The sequence below is a fragment of the Pelodiscus sinensis genome, unplaced genomic scaffold (assembly GCF_049634645.1).
Source record: "Pelodiscus sinensis isolate JC-2024 unplaced genomic scaffold, ASM4963464v1 ctg87, whole genome shotgun sequence".
In the NCBI taxonomy this organism is placed as follows: Eukaryota; Metazoa; Chordata; order Testudines; family Trionychidae; genus Pelodiscus; species Pelodiscus sinensis.
This window is the reverse complement of record NW_027466017.1, coordinates 318,438-340,023: the sequence shown is the minus strand read 5'-3', so window position 1 is coordinate 340,023 and position 21,586 is coordinate 318,438. Positions and strand designations below refer to the sequence as shown.

General features: G+C 60.8%; 1 protein-coding gene and 1 long non-coding RNA gene across 4 annotated transcripts; one reads left to right on the top strand and one right to left on the bottom strand.

Annotated features, from left to right (window-relative positions):
* Positions 1 to 7,007: 7,007 nt before the first annotated feature.
* Positions 7,008 to 14,261, bottom strand: LOC142825973 (uncharacterized). 2 transcript variants are annotated; one of them, XR_012900262.1, is made up of 4 exons: positions 14,049 to 14,261; positions 13,060 to 13,128; positions 10,318 to 10,440; positions 7,008 to 10,130 (listed from the first exon to the last, which is right to left on the bottom strand). It is a non-coding gene; the product is annotated as an uncharacterized LOC142825973 (long non-coding RNA). The 2 variants fall into 2 exon arrangements; XR_012900261.1 differs by lacking the exons at positions 7,008 to 10,130; positions 10,318 to 10,440 and adding an exon at positions 11,729 to 12,478.
* A 2,907-nt stretch (positions 14,262 to 17,168) lies between these two features.
* Positions 17,169 to 21,292, top strand: LOC142825970 (antigen-presenting glycoprotein CD1d-like). 2 transcript variants are annotated; one of them, XM_075918322.1, is made up of 6 exons: positions 17,169 to 17,466; positions 17,695 to 17,973; positions 18,746 to 19,027; positions 19,416 to 19,712; positions 20,183 to 20,273; positions 20,350 to 20,487. In XM_075918322.1, the coding sequence occupies exons 1-6, from the start codon at positions 17,418 to 17,420 to the stop codon at positions 20,387 to 20,389; spliced, it is 1,038 nt and encodes a 345-aa protein (XP_075774437.1). In that variant the 5' UTR covers positions 17,169 to 17,417; the 3' UTR covers positions 20,390 to 20,487. The 2 variants fall into 2 exon arrangements, with proteins under 2 accessions (XP_075774437.1, XP_075774435.1); XM_075918320.1 differs by lacking the exon at positions 20,350 to 20,487 and adding an exon at positions 21,180 to 21,292 and having other exon boundaries at positions 17,276 to 17,466.
* Positions 21,293 to 21,586: the final 294 nt, after the last annotated feature.

Here is a 21,586-nt window from a genome sequence, read left to right as displayed (position 1 = left end):
CCCCCCACCCCCGTGGGGCTGGGCACTGCACAGACACTCCCTCTGGAAAATATCGGGACCCCTGTCATGTCAGACACTGCACAGAGCTGAGCTGAAGGACGGCAGAGAGTCCTGGACTCTAAATCTTCTCCCCAGTGCTGGGAGGGCAGCAGGGTCTAGTGGTTAGAGCGGGAGGGCTGGGAGCCAGGACGCCTGGGGTTTTTTTCTGCCAGACAGCTCTTATCAGCCAGAACCTCCAATAGAAACCAGGACTCCTACCCCCCAAACCTCTAGTCTCCTCTCTCTCTTCTCCCCGCCCCACGCCACTATCTGCAGACAGCTAGCTCCGGTATCTTTCACCATCGGTAGAAATTCACACCCAGCTCTTATCAACTTTAACACCCCAAACACCCCCTACCGTGCTCAGGCTTGGTGAACAAAACAACCCCCCCTTGAAAGCAAGGACAGGAGATCCGGAGCCGCTCCACACAACTGCCCCATCGGCTCTCAGACCCCTTTCGGGAGCACCCCACACCCTCACCTGCCCTCCTGAGTCACTAGGCACCTCCTTTCTCCACCCACCCCTCTCCACAGCCGCCCTACCATTGGGGGCAGCCTCTGGCAGCCAGTTCTCTTTGACTGCCTGGGAGTCTCCACATGTCCGTCAGGAAACCTCCAGGAACACGTTCAGCCAACACAGACCGCCAGAGCTGGGGCGACAGGGGTGGTGGTGGGTCGTGTCCCGGCAGTGATGGCACCTTGGCTCGTTTCACTCGGCGGAGAGAAGGTTGCACCAGGAGAACATGAATTCCTGGTGGTAAAGGGAGATCGGGCGAGCCCTGCAAATTTATGGATCTCCACAGCTCGTTGTGCTGGAGGCGGATACAAATCTAGGATCCGTGGAGGGCTCCAGAGATGGGGGTGGCCCTGTGGGTGGGGACGGACGCTATGACTGGAACACAGCTGCTGATGGGGTAAATTTTGCCCATGTACCATTTTGCAAGGTCGTTTCGGACAACAGCCTCAAATGACTCCACAGCCCAGGAGCAACTCAATGGGGCCAGCCAGCAGGGGTAGGAGAAAGAAAGAGCCTGAAGCGGGGCCCGGGTGCAAGGCCTGAGACCTGGACCAAAGTGAGCAGGAGTTGTACTCTGAGGAACAGGCAGGCCCTGTCCAAAGCAGGCACTCGCCTGAAAGTCAGTGTCCGGGACACGGACTGGGCACCAGTCCCGCTAGCGCCGTTGAAACACCCAGACCGTGTGACGACCTTTCCCCGGGACAGCACAAGGGCCCCCCGACCTCGCACACGATCAAACCGTTGGACACAAGCTCTGAGCTGTGACATGGTGCCTGGCACGTTGGGAGTGAAAGCGCTGTCCCGGGGGTGAATAGGAAGGCGCTGGAGGAAAGCGCGAGGGGAGGTAATACACACGCCATGAAACGCGTAAGATGATACGTCAGGGGTGTATCACAGATCGTGGGTCTCAGGCTAGAAATCACAGAATCGTAGCACACTAGAACGGGGAGGGATCTCGAGAGGCATTGAGTCCAGTCCCGTCTTCACGGCAGGACCAAGCACCATCTAGACCATGAGGTAAATGTTGGTCACATTGACTTAACTCTTCGTCCAGTTGAGGGGGCAGCGGCGACTCCCTGTCACTGACTGAGCTGGGCCCATGCCACGGGCAGACACATCTACTCTTACTGAAGTTTGTTGGTAATAAACTTGGCTTAGGGCCTTTGATCGTTATCAGATTTGGTGGCCTACGGGGGCTCTCTCGGGGTTTGCAGGGCTGACTGCCTGCACAAACCAATCCGACACGCAGAGGAGCATACGGCACTAGCTGAACTTTTATCCCCCTAAAAATAATCCTGTGGCACCTTAGAGACTAACCCAACGAAACGGAAACACTTAAAACACAACAATGGTCCTGTAGCACCTTAGATGCTAATCAAAAATATAGAGAGAATCTCATGAACTTTCATGGGGACAATCCATGTCTTCAGATGACAAATATGGAGCATGAGGCAGAGAGAGGGACAAATATAAAGCAGAAAAAGAGGGGTAAGAGGGAAGGGAAAAAAACCCACTGACAACTAACATGTCTGTGCTAAATGAGGCTGAAAGAATGGACTGTAAGTGCCCGATACTTAGCTTTTTATGTCAATTGGGTGTTGACTATAACAGCCCATCCACTTCAAGTCTTTGTTCAAGCCATGAGCAATAGTGTCAAACTGGCACGTGAAGGCCAGTTCCACAGACTCTCCCTCTAGTTGATTCCTGAAATTCCTTTGTAAGAGGATAGTCACTATTAGATCCACGAGTGAGCACCCGAGTAAGTTAAAATGTTCCCCAACAGGTAGCTGTGTGTTGCCATTTCGAATATCTAATTTGCGTCTGTTAATCCTTTGTCGTAGAGAATGTCCAGTCTGGCCAATGTACATAGCAGGGGCCTTGCTGGCACGTGGTGGCATAGATCACACTAGAGGATGTGCGGTTGTATGAGCCTCTGACGTGGTGGCTGATGTGGTTTGGTCCTGTGATGATGTCACTAGCGTAGATGTGTGGACAGAACGGGCACCAGGGTTTATTGCAAGGGTGGGTCCCTGAGTGATTATGTTTGGGGTGCGATGGTGGTTGCCAGAAGGAATTGGGTTCAGGTTGGGGGGGCTGTCTGTAGGCGAGGTGTCTCCTGTCAGAGGTAGAATCCGGTGTGGGTGAGTTGTCTGGCAGCCTCCTGTTTGTAATCTATTCTGTTCCTGGTGGCTACAGCACCCTCCTTTTCTTAGCCTCTTCACTGATAATGTTAGAATTGTTGTCGAGGCTGTGTATAGCACTGCGTTCTGCATGGCGGAGGTTATACGTCAGATGTTAACAGTGTCGGCCCGTGTGCGTTTGCAGAAGCAATTGATATAGAAATGAAGACTCTCGTTACGACCGTCAGGCGGGGTGCACATAGAGGCCTTCCTCTTGTGGGGTCGGCGGGGGCATCCTGAGGGTCAGGAAAATATTCCTTCAGAGGGAGGCGGCAAAAATAGGCTTCTAGGTACAACTGGATTTGCCCCAATCCTAAAGAACCGAATCATATTTGTGGGGATGGTTGGGCAGTAAGCGTCCCTGAGACAGGACCAATTCTTCTGCTGGGCTAAGCGTGTGGTTGGACAGGTAGACATTGTTTGTTAGGTGAGCTGAGCGTCTCAGAGTCCAAACATCCTGAGACATGTAGGAGTTTCAATAGTCTATTGTCTTTTCGAAGTGAGCCCTGGAGATGACTGGCTGGGTTTTTGTAAAGTCCAGCCAATTATATAGAATCATCAACTTTTGTGGGCAAACCCACTTCCACAGAGGAGTTGGAGGGGAAATAAGAGACACCGCGAGATCTATACAACAGCAGAAATACCTGTCAAGTGTAGGACCCGGGTTAATGAGGCTAATTAAGTGGGCTGGATGGGCCCCACACGCAGCGTTTGATGTGGAAATGAAAGGGAGGAGAAGCTGGGTTTGTAATGCGCCAGCCGGTTAAAGTCCTTGTTCAAGCCCAGGGTAACAGTATCAGATCTGTAGATGAGTCCCAGTGTTACAGACCCTCTCTGTCATTGGTTAGTGAAATGCCTTTGTAGAAGTTCAGCGACTTTTACATTCATGATTGCGTGATCAGGCAGGTTAAAATGTTGCCCTACAACGTTTATACGTGTTGCAATTTCTGATGTCGGATTTATGTCCATTCATCAACATTAGACTAACATGGCTACTACCCCGCGGAGATATTTTATCATCACAGATGGAACAGGAGACCTGGCAGGACACTGCATTGGTGACTTCTGACTATTGCAGCAGCGGGGTGTGACTGTCGGCCACAGGCCATGCTGCTACAGACAATGCCGGTTAGAAATGTCTCACGACAGAGCCACTAAAAGGGATGAAGGAAAATTGACAAGGCAGGATGGCCACCTGTGGGTGGGAATTCACTCCTGTCGTTGACTGGCTTGGGGAACAGAGCAGGAATTTGGGACCCAAGAGGATGCCAACTGCCTCTGTGTTTCCCACCCCATGCCTGGACAGCTGGGGAGGTGCCGGGTGGGGCATCAGACCAGATGCTGCTGCTCAAAACACACAGGCTAAGTAAGGGGGAATCCTCCTCCGTCATGTACTGTACAGGGGCTAGGAGACAGAGGAAGGTGACTGATTCTACCAGGGCAATGGGATGCACACACACACACACACACACACACACACACACACGCGCAAAAACACAGAGCCAGTCTCTCTCAGAGTTCACGACATGCTCACCTCCCTGCATCCGGCCCTCGGCCCCGGCCTCTCGCTGCAGCCATCTCAGAGGTGCAGACCACAAAACTTTCCACCGCCCCTTGGTGCTGATGCTGCCGGAGGAGGCTGAGCTGAGCTGGCCTGCGGAGCCGCCCAGAGAGCAGGGACCATGGAGCAGCTGCCAGCCCTGAGCTCCGTCTTCTGTATCCTCCTTCTTCTCCCCATCTGGGCAGCAGGTAATAATTTAACCCATCCACCCAGCCTCCTCCCTCACCTCCACTTCCATCTCTGTCCGTTCATCTGTCCCACTCCCAGATCCATCTCTGTCTGTCCATGCATCCTTCTGCCCCATTCTTAGCTCCATCTCCGGCTGGTTGTCTCACCCCTAGATCCATCTACCCAATCTCCTATTTTCTCCACCCCTAGATTCGTCTCTCTCTAATTTGTTGCCACAGAGTTTCCCTGCTGGCTGGTTTCTCCCATTCGGCCTTGATTGATGGGTTGATTGGATGAGATTTTCTGTCTGATACTTTCCCCCTTTCCTCCTGGCTCCCAACGTTCTCTTGGCTGTTTTGACGGTCGCGGCCCTTGGAGCAGATGTTCTCAGAGCAGGGTCCACAATGACCACGGGAGTCCTTGGCTGAGGGGTGGCAGCTAATTTACACCCTGTCTGTTCGCCCAGGTCGTTGGGGGTCTGTTCTCCAACCTGCCCGACTTTGCACCGATCGGCACCCCTGAGTGTTGCCTGCCGTTCTGCGGCTCAGCTTCCCCGTGGACCAAGATCCTCTTGTGTCTCTTTGCCGTAACGTTGCACAGAGCTGCACTGTGTGCCTGGCGTCTCTGTGGGCATCTGCCGTGCATGTGCCGGGCTGCTGTTGGGCGCCTGTGGAGGAGGGAGCCCCGGGCAGTGTGTTATCGGCGGTGCCGTGAGCAGTTGCACGTTGGGAAGGAACGCCAGGCCGCTCAGCAGTCGGGTGGCTGGGGTGTCTCCATCCCTCTCGTCCTCGTTCTCCTTTGTGGGTACATCATTCACTGCCCTGCCTCCCAAAGGTCTGGAAGTGCATCAGAGCCCCCGCGCCCTCCAGGCATCCCCCGGTGACACCGCCATGCTGAACTGCTCCTTCCAGAACCCACAGGGCAGCACGGCCAAAGCGAGCTGGACCAGAGGGCTGGGAGACGTGGTCGTGCTGGATTCAGCCCACCCCTTCTACACGGGGCGGCTCAACGTGTCCCGCCTGGATCTGCTCCGGAAAGGGGAGGCCACGATGACCCTGCGGGACCTGGAGCCGCGGGACTCTGGCCTCTATCGGTGCCACATCAGCATCCTCCGGGGAGACAGCGGGACGGGACAGGGCACCAAGCTTAGCGTGACGGGGAGGAACCAGAGTGACCCAGGTGAGGGGGATGGGGCAGAGGGCTTTTCCCCTCTAGTGGGCGCCGATCCGGTTCCAGGGCAGGGAGGGGCTGGCTCAGGGGGGAGAATCTCCTAACCCTGCTCTCCATCCGCCAGATAAAGGACTTGCCCCGGTGGCGTGTGGCACCCAGGCGATCCGGTGCCAGGTCGCTATCGCCCTGGCACTTCTCCTCATCCTCATCCTGGTGGTCGCCCTCCTCCTGAAGTGTTGCCGAGGTACCAACACGGCGTCTTAGAGAACACAGCCAAGTGGCCATCCGGGGTGGTCCTGGCTGGGCTGTCTGCCCACCCCTCCCTCTCTGCTCCTTTCCCCAACCTCCCTCCATCTCCTTCCCCATCTGTAAATCTCTGCAGCTTCTCTCCTCACCCTGGACCCCTTCACGCATGCACACTCCTGTTTTAACCTTCCTTTCCTCTCCCTCCCTCCACAGCGCTGCCCTGCTCACAGCCGTGCCGGCCGGAGACCCAGGTGAGATCTCAGGCTGGGCCCTCTTCCAGCCAGTGCTTAGTCCGGTCTCCGGGAGTCAATAATAACTGGTATAAGAAAGTGTGGGGAGATAACCCAGGAGTCCTGGCTCCCAGCACCCCTGCTCTAACCACTAGACCCCACTTCCCTCCCCGAGCTGGGGAGAGAACCCAGGAATTCTGGCTCCCAGCCCCTCCACCCTGGGGTAACACTGGGGGATTTGGTCTGTGGAGCTGCCTAAATGAGCCAGAATTAAGTGACCAGATCTGGAGTGACAGAGTCCTCACTGAACGTCTTTCTAACACAGAGCCAGGGCAGTCGGGAGACCCAGGACTTGCACTACGCAGAGATTAAAGTCAAGACTCCAAGGTGCATGGAACAAATTTCCAACCACGCCCAGCGACGCTGAGTCCGTCTGCCCCCAGCACCAGCTGAGTCGCTCTCACCCAGCACCTTGCAGCCACGAGGGACTTCCCCAGAGGAGACGGCATTCATGTGGCGTGAGGGACAGTAGAAGAAAATTAGGGAGGTGAAAGTCTGTGTGAACCCCAACAAAACCTGACTTGCCCTTCCTACTGCATCGTCTCTGGGTGAGAAAATCTCTTGGGACCTTCCAAACCAGGGGATCACCTATGAGGGGTTGGTTTTACCTCAGGAAATGCCTCGTGTGGTACCTCCTCCAGCTATATCACACCCCTGTGTGTTATTTCCCCATCCTCTTCGGACTGACTCAGAGAATCACAGAATCCTAGGGCAGATAGAGGCCTCAGGAGGTCATCGAGTCCAGCCCCTGACTCCGGCCTCCCTACCGAACATGAGCAGCTGGCTGTAATTAACACGGCGCCCTAACTCAGCACGAAGAGAAACACGAGTCCCCCTTGGCATCCTGGTGGGGATGTAATTGGTCTGAGCGGCTGATGTGACATCTTCCGTAGGCTGGAATTGCTCAAAGAAAGTAGGTTTTTGACTAATAATTAAATAGTTTGCGTGAAAAACTATTTTCTGACTTTTTTTTTAAATGTGGTTTGGTGGTAACTTTTGTTTTCTCCAGTGCTTAATCTGGTTTCTTCAGTCCCATTGCTATACATTTTTTTTTCAAAAACTCAACTTTTTTTGTCTTGTGAAAATAATCCATTTAAAAAAAGGTAATTTGTTTTAGAAAATCGTCTTTGTCCCATGAAAAGGTGAGATTGTATCCCTGGAAAGTGGTGTTACTTTGAACAGAAAACTTCTGGCTGTTAGGAACTGAAACAAGTGTCTTACGAAATACCTTTTCCAGGCAGACCTTTTTCGTGATCCCCCTCGGTCTAAGCATTTCCATTTCCTTCAGCCACAGCAAACCGGCAGCCAGAATCACCACAATGATTCTCCTTAGGAGTTTCTTTAAGCAGCAATTCACCTTCTGTGGGCTGTACAGAAGCAGCGCTCTGCTGAGTCACAACCAACTCCTTCCTAGTTTCGCTTACACCCTGAATCATTTCTAGCAGATTTCGACACATGCCCCTTCCAGGCAAACAGACAGACTCACTAGGTACAAGGAGATTTACAGGATCTGTCAAAAAGGGCTTTCTTTCTCGACACGTCCCCCTCTTGCCTGCTGCCTTTTGCCAACAAAGTGCTGAGTCGGCAAAAAGTGGTGGCCATTTTTATGCAAATGAAGTGCGGGATATTTAAATCCCCGCTTCATTTACAATGTCGACCTGCCTAATCTGCTGTATCCAGAACCAACTACGAGAGAGCTGCAGTAGCCCCACACATAAGAGGTCGAGAGGCAGCTTTTGCAGACAAAGAAACAGCTAGAAAGAATCTTATCTCACTAACTCCAAACTGGTTCTCCCAGTCCCAAAGAACCAGCCACAGTCCCAGGTCACTTTATACCTCAGATCTTACCCAAAAAAGGGCACGCCGGGCCAATCCTTTAGCATCTCAAATCTAAAGGTTTATTAATAAAAGCACAGAAAAGGTTGAGAGTAGGATAAAGACTTCACATTCCATCCATCCATCACCAAGTTCTTGAGGCAGGCTCTAAGTAGAGACATAATCAACAGCTATCTTGAAAATCTTTGGAGGACGTTCTTTGTTGGGTTGGGTCAGCAGATCCTTCCGGGCCCTCGGTCCATCGCGAAGATGCTTTTGAAGGAAAGGGCGGGATTGAAGACGAAAGTGGAGGAACGCCCCCAGGATCCCTTTATAATCTTGCCCATGCCGAGAGGAATCCATGGTTCTCATGTGTGATGGTACCTCCCAAAATGGGGCTGATCACATGATTAAGTAACTTGTCCGTTGTCCTTTCTTGGCAAGGGGCCATGGGGTAGCTGCTGGCCTGCAGGTTTGCCGCAGATTTCCTCTGGTGTGTATTGGCAGCCCTTACGGGCCACTATCCATCCAGCAATGCTAGTCACTGGGTAACCGCCCCTCCCCATAGGTGGGTGAGGCCTGCTGCCCTCTCCCAGACACATTTACATCACATGGACAGATCCATTCTTCATAACTTCACACACAAAACCCAGACAGGGAAATGAGCGGCACAAACAGAGTCAGCAAAGCCCAAGCTTTCATTAGACACCTCACTTGGCCCCCGTCGCACAGAATTCGGGGCACACACACAATAGTGAACACAACTAGGATCTGCCCGCTCACGTTGCAGTCCGATAACGCCACAGCCCCACATGGTGCGGGCCCGGTTCCTGGGCTGCACTGTACCTCCCCGCTGGGTGAGAGGAGTGACACAGTTCAGACCAGTCGGGGGCCAACACCATGGAGCAGCGGCTGATTGGCACTGGCTGGGGGTCTGGCTGTGTCCCACACGTTTATCCCTGTCCAGAAGTGAAAGGCTCAGCCCGCTGACTGAGCCGGCACTGACCCTGGGAGATGCCTCCAGAACCCCTGCCGTTCCCTGCCTCTCCCTTCCCTTCACGGCCGGGTCTGACACTTCAGAGCTGCCGGGGCCGGATGGAGGCGTATTCTGGGTGAGCGGGAGCCTGGAACGTGATCTCGCCATAGTGCAGCCCCTCGCTCATGCCATCGCCGGCTCTGCTTTTCCCCTGTTGGAGACATACACCCAGTCACCCGGGCTCCACCTCCCGCTGCCAACTTTCCTGCCCCTTCCGTGCATTTAAGGAGGAAGGGCGTGAAATGGAGACACACCCCCACGGTGTGGTGGGAGCCCTGTGTGCCCCTCTCCACAGCACACATAGTCCCACCCGTGTCACTCAGCCCCCAGAAAGATGAACCCCCCCCCAGTGGCTACAGGGAGGGACTGAGAGGCACCCGCTGGACTATGTGTGTGGGGAACGCAGCCCAGGGCTGGACTAGCAGAGATTATATCTGTCTATTTTTCTGCAGACCGGTTTGTACATACACATGTCTGTCTATCTCCCCCGAGCACGTCTATCTGTCTGGGTCTCCGCCTTCCTGGATTCCTCTACCCCTTTCAGGGCCCTAATCTGTCTCACATTCCCCCACCTGTAACGTCACACAAAAACTCCTGGCTTGCAAGGTCAGACCTCAGAATACAGAAGGGCCACAGCCGCGCTCTGACTGCAAAATGACGGAGCTTATCAAACGTGCCACATCCTTCTCGGCTCGATCCACTGCCATCTCAATACCGTACCGACCTTGCAGGGGGTAGTGTACAGCGAGCAGTAGAAACAAGGGACTGTCTGTGTGAAATGTTCGCTTGTTTGCTGGGGCTTTTTATGTGGCCTGCTGTAGAACTAGGCAAGTACCTAGATGAGTTGATGTCTCCCCTGCAGACCTCAGTGTAGAAAACGTCTGGTTTTAGATGACAGATAATCTCTGATTCTTTTGCAGTTCCGTGACTGTGATATCTAAGTGCTAACGCTCCCCTCACACGTTCTACAGGTCAGGTTTCTACTAGAGGCACAAGATCACACATCAGCGCTGGCTGGACACGGACAACACCACCCAGTTAAATTCAGGCTCTGATATTAACGGTCTCACCTCGGCCGGCGGCTGCTGCTGGGTGTCTGGGACGGCGGCTGGGGAGGAAAGGAGGAGGCGAGGGTTACTGGCGGCAGAACTGAACGGAGACGTACAGACTGAACAGAGGATGGGGAATGTACATCGGAGGCTGCCAGCCCCCTTGCACCAGCAGGAATGAAGAGACGTGAATGTCAAAGGAGGGGCCCAGGCAGATGGAGGGAGCGCGGCGGGAAGAGTAAATACCTGTGCGTCTGCGCAGCAGGAGGGTAGCAACGAGGATGATGATGCTGACACCTGTGAGGGCAACCACAGCTCTGTAGACAGTGAGTTCAGGGCTGGCATCTGGAGTCTCTTCCTTTCTGTCTTCTGTAGAAAAGGAAGCGTGTGAACCTCAGTTGGGAAGAGCCCCAAGAAGCCAGTTCTGGTGTAGTTCTGCGGCGCACTGCATTGTGGTCTCACTGGTCTTGGTGTGAATCTGGAGTGACACCACGGACTCAGCAGAGTCAGGGCTGGAGTCTGATCTCTGTGACCTGGATGTAAATCTGGATGGACCCCACTGATGCTTAGGGAATCAGAATCGTATGCTGATCTGAGTGATTCTGGTCCGAATCCAGAGTAAGCCTGTTCACACCAGTGGAGTCAATCTGAATTCTGAAGTCAGTGAGTCTGGAGCAGCCCCAGTGACGTCTGTGGAGTGGCTCCCAAATTGAGGACGCACAGGAGAGGCCGGCTGAGATGTTGAGGGTTGCGATGTAGCCAGTTGCCTTTCTGGGCCAGTGGTCATCACCTTCCATTCGCACCTGGGACCCACGTGAGAGAATCTCAAGTGAGGGGCGTAGCAGAAAGTGGGCCGGTGCCGGGTGGGTCCCTGGGCTGTTTTGGTCTGGCTGTGTGACTGTGTGGCTATGGGGGTAGTGCTAATTCCTGGACATGTTTGGGCCTCTCTGTGTCTCTGCTTCAGGGACTGTGTGCTCCTCTCATGCCCCTGCACTAAGAGACCAATTTCCTCTTCAGCAACCACGGCCAGAAAACTTCCCCAGGCTCCCCCTGCACTTCTTGCGAACCCTTCGCAGCTGCCCCGGAGTCTGATCGCCCCGCAGTGAGTCAGCAGGGCCGGCTTCTAACCTCACCTTCCGCAGATCAGAGAGCTCGGAGCCGACCCAGGCCAACAGCAAGAGCAGCGAGAGAGATCTGTGGTGAAGCGGGGGTTGCATTCGCTTTGTTTGCTTGTCGTGTTGTATGTCAGTTTGACTGGCCTGTGCTGCTTTGTTGTAACTGTGTGTGTGTGCCTCGGTTTCCCTGGGCACCACACCAGCGCCTGGCTGGGATGAGATTTGTGGGTGTGACTCTCACTGATGGGAGGCTGCCCAGCTTGCTTCAGCACAGCAAGTACACAATGGGCCAGACTCTCTTGTAACCTGAGCCTGGGTATGTGTGTGACCAGGCGACACCAGGGGAAGCTGGAGGAGGAGGCGGGGCTGCTGCAGGCAGATACAGGTTGCTGGGTGTGAGTTGTTCTTGGCTGGCTTAGGAGACAGGGAGGCCCCGCCCCTCTCCAAAATGGATTGTGCTGGCTGCTCTTGGTTCCTGTGCTAACAAGTCTGTGCTACCTTGTGTCCCTGTGACCCAACAAACTTCTGTTCTGCCCACCGGCTGAGTCACGTCTGGCTGCGGATGGGGTCCAGGGCCCAGGTGGGTCCCCACACCCCATGACAACATCTCCCTTCTGTGCAAGCACCGTGGCTCGGGGAGAAGTGGGGGGCTGGGTTTCTAACCACCTCTCTCGCTGCAAGGTGCCAACAGGATGTGGGACACACACAAGCTGCAGCCAGCGACAACTCAAAAGAAAAGCTGCCTCTATCAGCCAGGAAGTCGTTTAATTTACACCTCACAAGGCCCCTGTAGCATAAGCATCACTTAGATACTCCCGATGTCTGCTCTGCGTTGGAGCCAGCCCCTGTCCCATTCCCCGGCCTCAGCCAGTCCCTACGGCTGAGTCAGAACCAGGCCCTCTTAGAGGGGACAGGCCTGGTTCCCCATTCTCCTTGACTCTCACAAGCCTCACTCTGGTTCCTCCGCATCACGCTCAGCTCGGTGCCTCCTCCCAGCCCCGTGCTCTCATTGTTGATTTGGACGCAACAGCGATAGTGGCCGGAGTCCCGCTGCTCCAGCTTGGCCAGGCTCAGCGTCGCCCTCCCCAGTCTGTGCTCATCCAGAGTGGACACCTGGAACCGCCTCTGGTAGAAGGGGTGGTGAGAATCCAGCAACGCATCATCTCTGGATCCCCAGATCCAAAGCACCCGGGCTCTGCTGCCATCGGTGTTTGGAAAGATACAGCTCAGGGTCATGTTCTCTCCGGCCATCAGGCTGAGGGACCGAGGCTGCTGGGAGACGCTCAGAGCATCTGGGGATGAGAGAACCCGCGTCACACACCAGGCTGCTCCGAGTGACAGGACAGACCCGCCCTGGCCTTTGGGGAGAGCAGCAGCCGCTGTGTGGTGTGTGCAGGGCAAAACTTTCACCTCCCTCTAGTGTAGTAGCAGCATCTGTCGCTCCTGGATTCTCCTCCTTCCATCCATCCACCCCTTCCTCTGTGCATCCATCCATTCATCCATCCACACTCTGATCCAAGCCCTCTCCCTCCCTCCCTCCCTCCCTCCACTATCCTCGGATCCTAGCTCCATCCGTTCTCTGATCTACCTTTGTTGACCCACCCATCGATCTGTCCATCCATCCATCCTCCAGTCCCAGCTCCATCCACCTGTCGATCCATTGAGGACAGACCCGTCCGTCCATTCCACAGCCTTACATTTGTAAATCCACCCAACCTTCACTTCCCAGACCCAGACCAGCCAATTAATTGGTCCATTCTGCACACTGGGACGTCAATCCCAAGGGCAGACCTGCCATCCCAGATGCTGGACACACGCAGTCATTCTGATCAGATGAACAGCGCCGCGTCCCTGAACTGCGCCGCAAACTTACCTGGTTTCTGGGAAGACACGTCTCTATTTGGGGTCGGTCTCTGGCAGCCGGAGGGAATTTCTGCAACAGCTTCGTTGGAATGAAAAAACAAGAGCGGAGGGTGAGGTTCTGGGGCCTGCGATGTGCAGGGGTCAGACCAGGGGGTCGCCGCGGCCCCTTCCACACTTCAAGTTGGTGAGAAGATTTTAGTGGCCGGCAGCCTGCAGAGTGAACCGGGCACCCCCAAAGGGAAAAGTACCAGTTGTTGCAACCTGAGCGAGGAGAGCCTGCCACTCCTCAGGTGACAGCTGGCCCCTCCCCCTCCTCCGCCTCAGGTGACAGCTGGCCCTCCCCCTCGCATCCCTCAGGTGACAGCTGGCCCCCCTCCCCCTCGCATCCCTCAGGTGACAGCTGGCCCGCCTCCCCCTCGCATCCCTCAGGTGACAGTTGGCCCTTCCCCCTCCCACCCTGTCAGTGTCAGGTGACAGCTGGCCCCTCCCCCTCCCCCACCTCAGGTGACAGCTGGCCCCTCCCCCTCGCATCCCTCAGGTGACAGCTGGCCCCTCCCCCTCGCATCCCTCAGGTGACAGTTGGCCCTTCCCCCTCCCACCCTGTCAGGTGACAGCTGGCCCCTCCCCCTCCTAAGGTGACAGCTGGCCCCTCCCCCTCCTAAGGTGACAGCTGGCCCCTCCCCCTCCAACCCTGTCAGTGTCAGGTGACGGCTGGCCCCTCCCCCTCCTCTGCCTCAGGTGACAGCTGGCCCCTCCCCCTCGCATCCCTCAGGTGACAGCTGCCCCCCCCTCAGGTGACAGTTGGCCCTTCCCCCTCCCACCCTGTCAGGTGACAGGTGACAGCTGGCCCCTTCCCCTCCCCCGCCTCAGGTGACAGCTGGCCCTTCAACCTCCCATCGCTTCAGGCCCCTCCCCCTCCCCCTTATGCCCCCTCAGGTAACCGTTGGCTCCTCCCCCTCCCTCAGGTGACCGTTGGCCGTGCCCCGCTCACGCTCTCACCGGCCGTTGGCGCCTCGCGCCGCTGCCTCGCCCCTTTCCCGCCAACTCTGGTCCCCCCGCCCCCCTGCGCGCTGCCTCTGCCCGGCAACTAGTGACCCGGCCCCAGCGCGGCGCCTCCTGATTGGCTGCCCCGCCCAAGCCGGCGCCGGGGAAAGGGGGGGCCCGGATGAGCAGGGGCCTGGGAGGGGAAGGAGGAGGCGGAGCCAGGGGGTGGGTGGGGCTAATGAGAGGGAGGGCGGGGCAGAGAGCGGGCGGGGAGAGGGCGGGGCTAAAGAGGGAGAGGGAGGGACTATGAGAGATGGAAGGGGGAGGAGCTATTAGAGGGGGGACATTGGGATGGAGGGGGGAGGGGCTATTAGGGGCGGGGGCGGGGCTATTAAGGAGGGGAGGGGACATTGGGATGGAGGGGCGGGGGAGGGGCTATTGGGGCGGGGGCGGGGCTATTAAGGAGGGGAGGGGACATTGGGATGGAGGGGGGAGGGGCTATTAGGGGCGGGGGCGGGGCTATTAAGGAGGGGAGGGGACATTGGGATGGAGGGGCGGAGGAGGGGCTATAAGGGAGGGGAGGGGGACATTGGGATGGAGGGGCGAGGAGGGGCTATAAGGGAAGGGAGGGGAGGGGGACATTGGGGCGGGGGGACAATCGGGGGGGTCCCTGCCCTCCCTTCTGTTCTGTCTCCCCCCTTCCCCTTTCTGGCACCTCCCTCTCTGTCCCCAGGGACGTTACCAGTTCCTGAGGTGCAGCCCGGCTCCCCCCCCTCCGCTGGGGGACCCAGACCCCACTGGGGGCTGAGCTGGGCTTGGGCGTGGTTCCCCCCCCGAACTTCCCTCTGCGCCAGCCCGGCTCTGGGGTGCGGGGCCAGGGCGCAGGAGCAGCCGTGGGCAGCCGGAGCCCCTGGGCGGGGCGAGGAGCAGGAGGCTGAGCTGTAAATTCATGGCCACCCCCAAATCCGAGGCCTCGGGCCAGGCCCCGTTTGCCGGCCTGATTCTGGCCCCGAGTCCGGGGCTCCGTCTCCTGGCAGGCAGGGCAGCCCCCATGGCCCTGGGGAGGCACTAGGGGGCAGGGCTGGAGTAGCGGGGGGCTCTCCCCTGGCAGGCAGGGTGGCCCCATGGCCCCGGGGAGGCACTAGGGGGCAGGGCTGGAGTAGCGGGGGGCTCTCCCCTGGCAGGCAGGGTGGCCCCATGGCCCCGGGGAGGCACTAGGGGGCAGGGCTGGAGTAGCGGGGGGCTCTCCCCAGCAGGCAGGGTGGCCCCATGGCCCTGGGGAGGCACTAGGGGGCAGGGCTGGAGTAGCGGGGGGCTCTCCCCTGGCAGGCAGGGTGGCCCCATGGCCCCGGGGAGGCACTAGGGGGCAGGGCTGGAGTAGCGGGGGGGCTCTCCCCTGGCAGGCAGGGTGGCCCCATGGCCCCGGGGAGGCACTAGGGGGCAGGGCTGGAGTAGTGGGGGGCTCTCCCCTGGCAGGCAGGGCGGCCCCATGGCCCCGGGGAGACACTAGGGGGCAGGGCTGGAGTAGCGGGGGGCTCTCCCCTGGCAGGCAGGGCAGCCCCATGGCCCTGGGGAGGCACTAGGGGGCAGGGCTGGAGTAGCGGGGGGCTCTCCCCAGCAGGCAGGGTGGCCCCATGGCCCCGGGGAGGCACTAGGGGGCAGGGCTGGAGTAGCGGGGGGCTCTCCCCAGCAGGCAGGGCGGCCCCATGGCCCCGGGGAGGCACTAGGGGGCAGGGCTGGAGTAGCGGGGGGCTCTCCCCAGCAGGCAGGGTGGCCCCATGGCCCCGGGGAGGCACTAGGGGGCAGGGCTGGAGTAGCGGGGGGCTCTCCCCCGGCAGGCAGGGTGGCCCCTTGGCCCTGGGGAGGCACTAGGGGGCAGGGCTGGAGTAGCGGGGGGCTCTCCCCCGGCAGGCAGGGTGGCCCCATGGCCCCGGGGAGGCACTAGGGGGCAGGGCTGGAGTAGCGGGGGGCTCTCCCCCGGCAGGCAGGGTGGCCCCTTGGCCCTGGGGAGGCACTAGGGGGCAGGGCTGGAGTAGCGGGGGGCTCTCCCCAGCAGGCAGGGCGGCCCCATGGCCCCGGGGAGGCACTAGGGGGCAGGGCTGGAGTAGCGGGGGGCTCTCCCCCGGCAGGCAGGGTGGCCCCATGGCCCCGGGGAGGCACTAGGGGGCAGGGCTGGAGTAGCGGGGGGCTCTCCCCCGGCAGGCAGGGTGGCCCCATGGCCCCGGGGAGGCACTAGGGGGCAGGGCTGGAGTAGCGGGGGGCTCTCCCCCAGCAGGCAGGGCGGCCCCATGGCCCTGGGGAGGCACTAGGGGGCAGGGCTGGAGTAGTGGGGGGCTCTCCCCTGGCAGGCAGGGCGGCCCCATGGCCCCGGGGAGGCACTAGGGGGTAGGGCTGGAGTAGCGGGGGGCTCTCCCCTGGCAGGCAGGGCGGCCCCATGGCCCCGGGGAGGCACTAGGGGGCAGGGCTGGAGTAGCGGGGGGCTCTCCCCTGGCAGGCAGGGCGGCCCCATGGCCCCAGGGAGGCACTAGGGGGCAGGGCTGGAGTAGCGGGGGGCTCTCCCCTGGCAGGCAGGGCGGCCCCATGGCCCCGGGGAGGCACTAGGGGGCAGGGCTGGAGTAGCGGGGGGCTCTCCCCAGCAGGCAGGGCGGCCCCATGGCCCCGGGGAGGCACTAGGGGGCAGGGCTGGAGTAGCGGGGGGCTCTCCCCAGCAGGCAGGGTGGCCCCATGGCCCCGGGGAGGCACTAGGGGGCAGGGCTGGAGTAGCGGGGGGCTCTCCCCTGGCAGGCAGGGCGACCCCATGGCCCTGGGGAGGCACTAGGGGGCAGGGCTGGAGTAGCGGGGGGCTCTCCCCTGGCAGGCAGGGCGGCCCCATGGCCCCGGGGAGGCACTAGGGGGCAGGGCTGGAGTAGCGGGGGGCTCTCCCCTGGCAGGCAGGGCGACCCCATGGCCCTGGGGAGGCACTAGGGGGTAGGGCTGGAGTAGCGGGGGGCTCTCCCCTGGCAGGCAGGGCGGCCCCATGGCCCTGGGGAGGCTCTAGGGGGCAGGGCTGGAGTAGCGGGGGGCTCTCCCCGGCAGGCAGGGCCACGGGGCCACGCTGGGGGCATGGGGATCCCAGCCTGGGGGGCCTGGGGGAGGGGGTGTCTCTCACACGCACTCGGGGGCCCTGGGGCGGCACCTGGCTCTGCTCTTGCTCCCCCGGGGCCGCGGCTCCCCGAGGGGCTGGGCCCTGATTGGCTCGGGGCTGGCAGCTGCGGGGCAGAGCCAGGCTCAGCGGGAAGCTGCGGCAGAAGTGTGGGCACCTCGGGAGGAACTGGCAGCCCACGTGGGAACCCTGGGCCCCCGGGCTCCTCTGCCCGGCCCCCGAATCCTCCTTCCCCGGCCAGGATGCTGCTGCCTCTGCTGCTCCTCCCCTGGGCCTGGGGGGCCTTTGCCTGTAAGTGGGGACCCCCCCGCCCGTGTGGCTCATGGAGAGCTGGGATGGGGGTAATGCCAGGGCCGGGGGGCAGCAGCGCACTCGGCTAGTGACCCACGCCGGGGGGGGAGGGGGGTGAGGAAGACGAGGGGGTCACCAGGGAGACCACAAGCCCCCTAACGAGGCTGAGACTCGTTAATCTCTCTCCCCACCTGCTTTGTCCTGCTCGTTTCCTGCCCCCTCCCGCAGCCTCCCCGCCTCTCCCCCCAGCCTCTCTCCTCCTCCGGCTGCTCCAAAGCACCCTCGTCCCCAACGCCAGCGCCTCGCGCACCGAGGGCACGGCCCTGCTGGGCGACCTGGAGACCCACGCCTGGGACTGCGGCACCGGCCGGCTCCGCTTCCTCCAGCCCTGGGCCCGCCGGGGCCTGACCCCCCAGCAGTGGCAGGACCTGGTGGCGCTGGTCTGCAGCTACATAGCCGACTTCGTCCGCCTGCAGAACGAAATGGCGCAGGAGGCCGGGCGGGGCTGTGAGTTGGGCGCCGTCTCGGGGGGGCCCTCGGCGCGGCGTGTCCGGAGGGGGCGGATCGGAGGCGAGACGGCCGGTCCCCGGCCCCTTTTCCCAGCTGCCACGCCCAGGGGCTGCCCTGGCACCAGCAGCAAATCCTAAGTGTGGGGGGGGGGGGGATGTGCAGGAACCTTCTGCCCCCACATGTGCCCCCTTCTGTGGCAAGGCCGGTGTCTCTTCCACCTGCCCGGGGGGGGGGGCGTGTCGCTGCAGGGTCACAGCCCGCCCTGTGGTCACAGCTCCCAGCCGCAGCAACCTCCCCGTGGCCGGGCTGGACGGATGCTGCGGGGCCGCAGCGGTGACACGTTTCCCCACCACGGGTGTGATGCTCCACGCCCTGAGGCCCGGCGGCGGAAACGCTCCCTGGCCACGGTGTGAGCTCTCTGTGGGCAGAGGTGCCCCCCTGCCTGGCTTGCCCCCCCCCCACAGGTCGAACGTTGGGAAGCCAAACTTCTGTCTGTGCCCTGAGGCTCTGGGCCGCGGTTTTCACCAGAGCAGCCCAATTCCCTTCCTAAAAATATTCAACGTCTCTTTGGGACGGGCGCCGCCTCCCAGACCGAGTGACCCCAAATGAGCCCCCCGAACCGCCTCCTCCCCGTTGCCCCAGGGAGATTCCCAGCCAATCCGACTCTACGTGCGCCCCTTAAGGCACCCAATGTCCCCTCGTTATCCCCCGTCTCTATTGCTCGCTCACCTCTGGGTGCCCTCTCCCCCTAACCCTTCCCCTCTTCCAGACCCCTTCGTGGTGCAGTTCTCCACCGGCTGCGAGCAGCCCCCCAACGGCATCGCGCGGCCGTTCTGCGACGCGGCCATGGACGGCCAGGACTGGGTCAGCTTCGCCGTGGACACCGGCAGGTGGGTGGTGCGGCGGCAGGACCCGCTGGCGCGCAGAACCGCGGAGGTGCTGAACTACAACCGGGTCGTGGCCGTCATGCTCCAGTTCCTGCTGGGATCAACCTGCCCTCAGGAGCTCAGGAGCTTCGTGCAGCACGGGAACGCGTCCCTGGAGAGGAGAGGTGAGGCCGGGCCCCACGCCCCGAATGCAGCCAGCTCTGGGGTGGGGCGCCGGGGCTGTTTACACTGGACTCCCTCCCTGGGCGCTCCGATGCAGCCAGCTCTGGGGTGGGGCGCCGGGGCTGTTTACACTGGACTCCCTCCCTGGGCGCTCCGATGCAGCCAGCTCTGGAGTGAGGTCCCGGGGCTGTTTCTGAAGGGATCTCAGCCCCACGCACAAGTGCAGTTTGGGACAGGAAGAGAAGGGCACTGAGCAAGAGCAGGGGAGAATTGGGCCTGGCCAGGAGCGGGTCAACGTCCGACCCCGGGCATGGAGCCGGTCCAGACTGAGTCCTTGTGGCTCCGGCTGACTGGTCCCCTCTCCCCTGCCCCGTCTCTCCCCTGTCCCAGAGCGGCCGGTCGCCGTAGTGTTTGTCCGGGAGCCTCCCCCAGCCGAGCCCCCCATGCCGTGGCTGCTGGTTTGCCGGGTCACCGGGTTCTACCCCCGGGCCGTCCGCGTGGCCTGGCTGCAGGACGGGGAGGAGGTGGAGCCGGGCTGGCGGCTGAACTCCAGCGGGATCCTGCCCAACGCCGACCTGACCTACCAGCTGCGCAGCTCCCTGGCCGTGGGGCCGGGCGACGGGCACAGCTACGCCTGCCGGGTGCAGCACAGCAGCCTGGGGGGCCGGAGCCTGCTGATCCCCTGGGGTAGGTGCACGTCCCAGAGGGCGGGGAGGGGGATGGTCCCTGGGGGCTCTTCCTGCCCGTCCTGTGTGGGCCGGGGTGGGTGCAGGCAGCAGGCCTGGGAGGCAGAGAGTGGGGAGGGTGGGACGGGGGGAGCAGCGTGGAGGAGCTGAGGCGGACAGGGCTGGGCTGGGGCCTGAGGGCAGCACAGATGAGGCGGGGTGAGAGGACGGAGCAGGGTGGGATGGGGGAGCCGAGGGGACAGGGCTGGGGAGGGCCTGAGAGGCCGGGAAGAGGGGCTGGGCAGACTGCAGGGGAGGCAGAGGGAATGGGGATAGGAGGGCAGGGCTGTGGGTCAGGAGCAGGGGGCACCATGGGGCGGCTGTAAGAGTGGGGGGGCTGAGGGCCATGGGAGAAGATGAGGGAGTCAGGGAGTGGGCAGTGGGGGAGGCAGAGGGGACACGTTCCCAGCACAGCCCCCTTGTGTGTTACAGAGCGCAGCCGGCACTGGGGGCCCGGCCTGGCCGTGGGCATCGCCCTGGGGGCTCTGGCCCTGGCCGTGGGGCTGTGGTGGAGAAGACGCAGGTGAGTCGTCGCCTTCTCCGGGGCGGGAGTGGGGCCGTGGCACCCCCTGACCCTCCCCTCTGCTCTCTCCTTCCAGGGGCTACCAGGAGGTTGGAGCCGGGCAGTCCAGGGCCTGAGGGCGGCACCGGGCCAGGCGTGGGGACCGGCCCCTCTCCCGGGGACAGGGAGCTCGGGGCTGGGTCCCCACCCAGCTGCAAAGCCCCAGGCCCTTTAACCCAGCCCCCCACCCCTTGCTGGGGGCCCACAGACGCTATTGGCCCCCCTGCGGAGAGGAAGCGGGTGTGAGCAGGGGGGTAGGGGCAGGAGCCGGGATTCCTGGAGTCTGTCCCTGTTTCTGGAGGGAGAGCGGCCGCCCTGACATCACACCTGCTCCGCCAGAGCGAACAGCCGCTGACTGTTCATTCCTATCAGGCTTCATCGGGCCCCACGGTCCCTCCTCCGAGTCCAGCCGGCCCCCGGGGCTCCACGCACCTTGTTCCTTCCACTCTGGGCCCCGGGCAGGTCCCCTGAGCAGCGAGGGGGGGCGTGGGGCTGGGCCGGGGCAGGGAAGGGGTTCAGGTAGGAGGGGTTGCCCCAGGGGCCCAGCTGGGACGGCAGGTGGGCAAATGACCCTTCCCCAGGTGCAGGCGCAGCCAGGCAGACAGGGTGGGGGGGAGCCGGCTCCAGGTCCTGCCTCGCAGTTTGCTCCCTTCATTGACGTGCACGTTCCCGCTGCTCCTGTCTCGCCCGGCCGGCCGCCACCTTCTAAATCTGAGCCACAGGGCCGGCCTCCCGGCCCCCTCTCCCTGTCTCCTCTTCCCTCCCCACGCGCCTGGAACGTGCGTCTGTGACGGACACAGCGGGAGGTGTTTGCAAATCAGTCGGTTCCTCTCTAGTTAGGAAACAAACGCGCTTTCCCTCTGACAGAGGGGGAGACCAAACGCCTGCAGGAAACACACCGAAACTGGCCAACTCTTGAGTCCGAACTCTGAGCTGATTCGCGCTGCCTTCCACACGGCTTCCCTTTCGCCTCACCGTGAGACCTGACTCGCAGGCCAGACGCATGAGGGGATGATGCTGATGCCAGAGACGTTCCCCTGACTCCATTTTGTCTCCCTGGCTTCCATTTTTAAAGCCCTGCACGACACCTACCAGGTACCCACGTTCGCATCTGCAAAAAGGAGCCACGGACGCAGGTTCCTGCAGATAGACCTGGGATATTCACAGATTTGCAGAGTTCTAGATACGAAATTTGTATCGGAATCCGCCTCCATATCCACAAAAACGAATTGTGGGGATCTGTGGATTTGCGGGGCTGGATCCATTTTAAAGAA